The following is a 7,639-nucleotide window of genomic DNA, read 5'->3' on the forward strand; positions in this document are numbered from 1 at the left end:
AAGACGGGCGCCGATTGGTTGCTAGCAGCGGGTGGCTAAGCGCTGATTGGCTGGCGCTGGGCGCGGCGGTGCTGCCGTCGTTCTTGTCCCGGGAGCGGCGGTCGCCGCGGGGTCGACAGGGCTGTCCCGTTGCCGTCCCAGTGCGGCCGCGCTGCAGCCATGTTGTGCTACGGGGAGGGCCTGCTGAGCTCCCTCACGGCGCTGCTGGTGGCGGTGCTGGCGTTCAGCCGCAGCCCGGCGCTGGCCTGCCTGCTGCCGGCCGTGCTCTATCTGGCGCTGCACCTCTTCAGCCTGCAGCCCGCCGCCCCGCAGAGCGCCCAGCGCGTCCTGCGGCCCCGCGGCGCCGCCGCCCGCATCGCCCACCGCGGCGGAGCGCACGACGCGCCGGAGAACACGCTGGCGGCCATCCGACAGGTCAGCCCCGCGGGGACCCGCCCTCGGGTGGTGCTGGAACCGCGTCTGCCGTGCCCGGCGCTCGGGGCCGGGGTCACGGGGTGAAAATGCTTCGTGGGGCCGGGGGGGCGCCTGGGGAGCCTCTGCCCTCGGGTCTGACGGGCGACAGGCTGCGATACATCAACACAACCTGCCCGGACAGCACCGAGCGCTCGTCACCGCGGGGAGCGTGGCTCCTGCCCACTGGAAGCTGTGGCTTGTCAGGCAGATAAGAACAGCTTGATCAGATCTGAGTCTTTCTGTGGGGACTGTATTATATCCTTGGTGCTGATGGATAGTTTAGAAGTGTAATAGCGGTGAAGTACTGCTACTGAAGTACTATGTTTTGCTGATATTGCAACAATATGGAGAGCAGACAGCAACTTGGAATCACAGAACAGTTTGTGTTGAAGGGCCCCCCCAGCTCCCAGTGCCCCCCTGCCATGACAGGGACATCTTCAGCAGCTCAGGTTGCTCAGAGCCCCGTCCAGCCTGGCCTGGGATGTCTCCAGGGATGGTTCATCCACCACCTCTCTGGCCAACCTGGGCCAGGCTCTCACCACCCTCAGGGCCAACAATTCCTTCCTCATGTCCAGCCTGAATCTCCCTCCTTTAGTTTAAAACCATCACCCCTTGTCCTATCACAAACAGTCTGTCCCCATCCTTCCTATGGCTCCTTTTAAGTCCGGAAAGGTGCACTAAGGTCTCCCCGGAGCTTCTCTTCTGCAGCTGAACTCCCCAACTCTCTCAGCCTGTCCCCAGCAGAGCTGTTCCAGCCTCGGGTCATTCCTGGGGCTCCTCTGGCCCCTCTCCAGCAGGTCCATGTGTGTCCTGTGCTGAGGACCCAGAGCTGGACCAGCACTGCAGGGGGTCTCACCAGAGCAGACAGTAACTGACTTAGTAACAGGTCATTTGCTTTTTAGTTCTGTAATGGGAATCCACAGTTATAGGAGAATCTGACACTGTGAGAACTTCACTGTGTACAGCTGTGCCACGAAACTCAGTGCTGCCTCGTCCGGGAGGCACTGTGGTGCAGCCAGGTTCGAAAATCTGTTTCTGAGAATCATTTGAGAGACTGCTAATCACAATTTCGAGTGTAGTGTATCTGTGACAGTGAGATCACAGAATGTCCTGAGTTGGAAGGAACCCCCAAGGCTCATGGAGTCCAACCCCTGTCCCTGCACAGGACACCCCACAGGTCACCCCGTGTGTCTGAGCACGGTGTCCAGTCTCTTCTTGAACACTGTCAGGTTGGGCCGTGACAGCTCCCTGGGGAGCCTGTTCAGTGTCCAGCACCTCTGGGTTGAAGAACCTTTTCCTCATGTCCCACTGACCCTCCCTGGCACATCTTCTGCCATTCCCTGGGCTCTGTCACTGTCACAGAGCAGAGCTCAGCCTGCCCCTCCTGCTCCTGCTGAGGAACCTGCAGCCCCATGCGGTGTTGCTGCTCTTGACAGACGCCTCTAGAGTAACCTGTAGTGCATGCCTGGCATTTGTGTTTCTGGTGCGTTTGGCCTTCAGAACAATTCGTCTGGCTCACAGTTCACTCTGGTGCTTTTCTGAGGAGCTCCTGGGAAAGCGCCAGGGCAGGAGCAGCGTGTCTGAAATGTTCTCAGGCAGCTCGGCTGCTCGTTGCTCTCTGCTACGGGGCTTCCTCGGCCAGGAACAGGGATTTGCCCACGTAACAGCGACTGTTCAGTACACACACGGCAAGTGGTACTTCTGGGAGGTTTTGTTCCTCCTGCGTGTGGTGGACGAGCTGTACTGCACGTGAATGGTGAATCTGACTCTTAGAGATAATATCACACCTGTGTTCTGTAAAGAAAAGGGACCATAGCTCTTCCTTGGGCAAGCAAAGACTTTATGCTCTGATGCCCTGCTCCGATTCTGCATTCTGAGTATTAATCTCTAAGTTATCTAAAGTTTAGGCATTTGCTTCCCTTCGCTTTTAGGAAGTAACATAAGGACACAGGAGTTATCGGACCAGAAGAAGAGAACAGGATTATTTTCTGCATTTTTATCCTGAAACAGCCCCAATCCCAAGACGGAGACATTATCAGTATGGTTTTATCTATAAAATAGATTGTATACTTTCAGTTGGTCTATAAATGCTTCTCACGATGATGTGGGTGAAACCTACTTTGTTCTGCAGATCAAGATGACTACAAAGAACCTTAGTAGGTTTGGGGTGTTTTTTTACCAGAATACAATCTAATTATAGGTATAACTATATTAAATCTATAAAGCGATCTCTTCTGTTATGTATGTGATTTTCTTCTTATTTTTTAAGGCAGCTGAGAACGGAGCAACAGGTGTTGAGCTGGACCTTGAGTTTACTGCGGATGGTGTTCCCATTCTAATGCATGATGAAACAGTGGACAGGACAACCGATGGGTCGGGAAGATTGTCTGAGTTGACTTTTGATGAAGTTAGGAAGCTTAATCCAGCTGCAAAACACAGGCTGTGGTAAATGAACTATTGCTGTTCTGAAATTACTGTTTCAACGGTGAAAACAACATAATTGATAAACAAAATTATTGATTTGATCTATCACTGATGAACACTGTTGTAAATTTAAAACTTAGAGTCCCATATATTACTTCTCGTTTGATTTTAGAAGCGTATGAGACTGTATCTCCTTACCCATCCTTGCAGTAGGAACAGTGGAGCAGAGTCAAGGTAATTGGCTCTCAAGGACAAAATCCACAGGTTAATCCCTACAAGAGCTTCCCCTGAATTGACTGTAGAACACTAAAGACACTGGCAGTTTCACAAGGTGTCCAAACCATCTTGAGTAATTACTTCTAAAATTAATTTAGTCACATATATTCCTTGACTGGTTGCGTCTTGGCGATTTAGTGATTTCACAATTCCCAAACATCAGGATTATGCCATCAAAAAGGAGCCAGATGTTTCCTGTGTGGTATCAGGCAGGAGCTGAGACCCCAGTGGCTGATCAGATCCTTTCCAGTGGCATTCAGGGGAAAATATTTTATACGTTACTAAATTTTTGATAACAGCGCAACCTCTGCAGTATCATAAGTGGATCCATTTTAGAGGAAGAGCTTCTAGTGTGTGTTCCTTGTATCCCTGAGACACTGCACTGGGAACTGCCCGACTTACAGCACCTGGGAGTCTGGAACCAGTTGCACCTTCCCGGTCTGTGACTGGAAAGATGATCCCCTGAGCAAGAACTTCCCACTGTGGTCACTGCTGATGAGCTGATGAGCTGCTCACTGTCACCTCATCAGGAATCATTTACTGACGTGTGAAGCTGCTTCTCCTGCATCCTCAGCTGGTCTGGCCTGTTCTGCTGGTCAGGGAGCGCAGGCAAAGCTGGGGAGGGTCAGCGGTGGGGACTGAACGCTGTTTTGTGGCGGCTGAGGAAGGAGGTGAAGAACTGAAATTGATGGTTTGGTGTCCACACGGGGTTGGTGAGCGTCAGGTTAGACCTTGAGTTTGACTGACACAATCGTCTCGTGGGATCCTGGGGGAAGAGGAGATGGGCACGTGTTCCTCTCCAGTTTGTGGCAGCAAACTGTGTTCAGGAGGAAGCAGCTCTGTGGTTGGTGTGTGCGCACGTGTCTCGTGACCGCGTCCCGCGGATTTCTGTGTTTCCGCAGGAGCAAATTCCAGGGTGAAAAGGTACCGACGCTGCGAGAAGCTGTTGTGGAGTCCATGCGTCACAATCTTATCATCTATTTCGATGTCAAAGGCCACGCGAGTCAGGTACTGCTGTCTGTACTGAGGCACCTTCCCTCGCCCGTTCTGTGGGTTTCTCACCTGCTTTTCTGTTGGCCTCAAACTGGTAGTGTGGGACAGCCCCTTCTAATGGGAGCAAAGCTGGGTCTTCTGCTGGTGTCGTGCAAAGCTGGGCTGTCAAAGCACAGACAACGTGTTTCCGTGTCCCATTCCATCATCCTGGGAAGCTGCAACTTAAACCTGGCGTGCGAGGTGTGTGAGTGTTGGGTTCGGGTCGCAGCCCCATCCCGAAACAGCGGTGGGAACGCCCGGCGGTGCTGCGGGAGCTGCCGTCTCACCGTCAGCCGCAACCGGGATCCTGCTTGGCTGTCGTTTGCGTTGCTGAAGGCACACACAGGTGACCGATCGTTAACACTTCATGAAAATCAGCATAATTATTGCTTTAGCATAGCAAAATATGGAAATCATTTTCCCCCTTGAATTAAACCATAGGTAGTACGGAAGAATTTTATCCACTATATACAGGGTGTTTCAAATAGATGGACCCAACAGGTTACAATTACACAAAAATTTACAAACGGTTTAATGAGTTATCGAGCTTTAGTAACCTTATTATAAATGCTCTGTGCTCCCTCCCGCTGCAGTACGGACTGTGAGTTTCATTCACAGGCGGTTTGTGGTTGCAGAGCTATCCTGATTTCAAACAGTATTTCAAACACCGCTCATTGCTGCAGACTGAATCATGGAAAGGACTTTTGCTGCAAAACAACCCAAATGTCACTTTGGTGTTAATGGTATAAACGAGATGCTGTTTTTCTTCTCCCCCCTTTTCGTTTCCATCTTGTAATACAAAACAGGGAGGTATTTTTCAAGGGGATTATTCTCAAATGATTTTGCAGTGTAAAGTAGCTATGAGTTTATATATAAATGTAACATCTGTGTTCATCTCTAATTGGCAGGCAGTTGATGCGCTAAAACAAGTCTACCTGGAATTTCCACGTTTGTATAACAGCAGCGTAGTCTGTTCCTTCATGCCAGACGTTGTTTATAAGGTGATGTTTCCTAGAGTTTATTTGGGACTTTTTTTAGTTCTGTCTGGGAATTTCGCTGAGATATACAACTGAGTTCCAGATTATTCTTGGTTTGTTGGAATTGCCAATACCGTTAAAAACAAATGAAGCGTAAATCGTAAGTCTCCTGCATAACGTGATTAGATCCCTCTGTGATCATTACGCGCACATACGACTCTGCAGCAGTTCCCTCCATCCTGAAAGCTCTGCCGAAAAAGCGTGTTGCTCTTCCAGTTGCCATAGGCCAGGTACCTGTTAAATAAACCTCATGTTTTGATAGAAATGTAGACAATTCTTCTGTTTCCTGATTCTCTTTGCCAAATCCATTTACTATGTATTTCATTCCATTGCCTGTTATGTGATTTTTTTTAATATAAGAGCAGTTGCTTATTCAGTTTTAAAGCCAGAGCAGGAAAATGCCATGAAGGGCTGTCTAACAGCGTTACAAAGGATTGGGGCGGGGGAGAGGGAAAGGGATTCCACTGGCACTGTGTCGAACCTCTTGCAAGTTGTTTTGCTTCTGTGTGAATCACCGTCCTTTCCCGGCTGTTCCAGATGAGACAGGCGGACGGGAACGTGGTGACGGCGCTGACGTACCGGCCGTGGCAGCTCAGCCACTTCGGAGACGGGACCCCCCGCTTCGGCTCCTCCTGGCAGCTCCGGTTGTACATGCTGCTGGACGTCGCCCTGGACTGGAGCCTGCACAGCTTCCTGTGGCGGCTCTGCGGGGTCTCAGCTTTCCTCATACAGAAAAACTTTGTTTCTCAGTAAGTGATGGAAGTTGCTAAAATCTCAGGAGGCAATACCATTCTATTGTATGTAAACGTGGAGGTAACGGTGTATTGAATTAATATGTTCCATTTAGTATTGTCTAAGTTTGCTTAAATCGTTTCTTTACCGCATGCTGTTTTATTATTTTAAGCGTCTATCTTTTCAATCTGTATTTTTATCTTAAATTATCTTAAATTTAATCTCAAAGGGGAAGAAAACTTGCTCTTGCCTGTTTACAGTAGTAAGCCACAAAGCTATAACATTGCAAAAGATGACAAGATACCGATGTAAGACTAAAACTCCGTTGAAGCTTTAGCGCTGTCTGCCTGAAGCACACGGGTGTCAGCCTTGTTTGTGCTGTCTGTTCCCTGCAGAGACTACGTCAGGTACTGGGCTTCCAAGGGGATTCAAGTGGTTGCCTGGACAGTGAACACGTTTGCGGAAAAAAGCTACTACGAACGTGTCCTCGAATGCAGCTACATCACCGACAGCTTGGTGGAGGACTGCGAGCCGCACTACTAACCCTGCGCTGTGCTCCCCACCCAGAGCCGCCCCCGCGGTGGGGCAGGGGGACACAGCGGTGGGGCAGGGGGACACAGCGGTGGGGCAGGGTCCCCGCGGTGGGGCAGGGGGACACAGCGGTGGCTCCGGGGCAGCACGAACAGCGACCACGCTGAGGCACAACCAGGATTCGATCTGACAAGTAACCGGGCAATACGCTGCGAGCGCAGCTTGCTGTGGAATTCTCAAACTGTTCCTTTGTTTTGTTTCACTGCTGGTTATAAAGTCATCTCTTGGTGGCAAAATTTGAAACACACCTTGATCTTGAGTAATATAAACATCTGCTCTGTGTGTAATAATTTCAGGTTGGTCTATGGCATCTTAAACATCTACGTTACCGTTCTAAAACAGAACCTGCAACTAACGGTGCCAAAACAGAGGGTGATGGATTTGCTGCCTTTGCATGGAGGGGCTCAGCGCTGTGTCTTGCCAGGGGCCAGCGAGCCAGCTCTCCATGTTCTGCGGGAAGACTGTGACAATTCATTAATAAAACTTGAGTGTCTTCTTATCCGCCAGACTGTTTAAAAGAACCAAGGGAGGATAGAAGGTTATTTCTTCTCATGACATAACACAAGAATTTATTTATTTATAAAAGAAAGCTATATATCGAGAGCTGGTAGTGGTAGAACAAGTAGAGCTGAAATGTCTTTTTACTTTGCTTATTGTTTGTGTGATTGAAGGGCGCTCACAGGGATACGCGGGAAACTAAATCCAGATTCAACGTGAAATCAGGAGTCTGCAACTACAATAAACAGGTACATGGTGGCTCACAGTTACAGCATTCTTTATTGGATTGATGTAAAATGTCAAAATTAGTGCATGTTGCTTGATGTTTTTTCTAACAAGTAGAAGTCCCAGGTGTTCTCATCAGTGTGGGGGCCGGTTGTGGCTCTGCACCACGGGAGCCAGCGGGTACAGACAACTGTTGGTGATTAGCACGAGCAGAAAACTCCCAGGGAGCCAACCCTACCGTCAGTCAGACCGCCTTTCCGTCATGGACAATACATAGAATTACTAAGTTGGATAATATCATTTCAGAAGAACGTGATACTGATTTCAACAGAAATGGGGAATTTGAAAGTTTAACCGATGGGTTCCCAGAC

General features: G+C 49.6%; 1 protein-coding gene across 2 annotated transcripts; it reads left to right on the forward strand.

Annotated features, from left to right (window-relative positions):
- Positions 1 to 59: 59 nt before the first annotated feature.
- On the forward strand, positions 60 to 6,636 carry GDE1 (glycerophosphodiester phosphodiesterase 1). 2 transcript variants are annotated; one of them, XM_065030676.1, is made up of 6 exons: positions 60 to 414; positions 2,723 to 2,898; positions 4,056 to 4,161; positions 5,094 to 5,186; positions 5,760 to 5,971; positions 6,350 to 6,636. In XM_065030676.1, the coding sequence occupies exons 1-6, from the start codon at positions 160 to 162 to the stop codon at positions 6,495 to 6,497; spliced, it is 990 nt and encodes a 329-aa protein (XP_064886748.1). In that variant the 5' UTR covers positions 60 to 159; the 3' UTR covers positions 6,498 to 6,636. The 2 variants fall into 2 exon arrangements, with proteins under 2 accessions (XP_064886748.1, XP_064886749.1); XM_065030677.1 differs by having other exon boundaries at positions 280 to 414; positions 2,727 to 2,898; positions 6,350 to 6,634.
- Positions 6,637 to 7,639: the final 1,003 nt, after the last annotated feature.

Source organism: Columba livia, chromosome 15, assembly GCF_036013475.1.
Source record: "Columba livia isolate bColLiv1 breed racing homer chromosome 15, bColLiv1.pat.W.v2, whole genome shotgun sequence".
Taxonomy (NCBI): Eukaryota; Metazoa; Chordata; class Aves; order Columbiformes; family Columbidae; genus Columba; species Columba livia.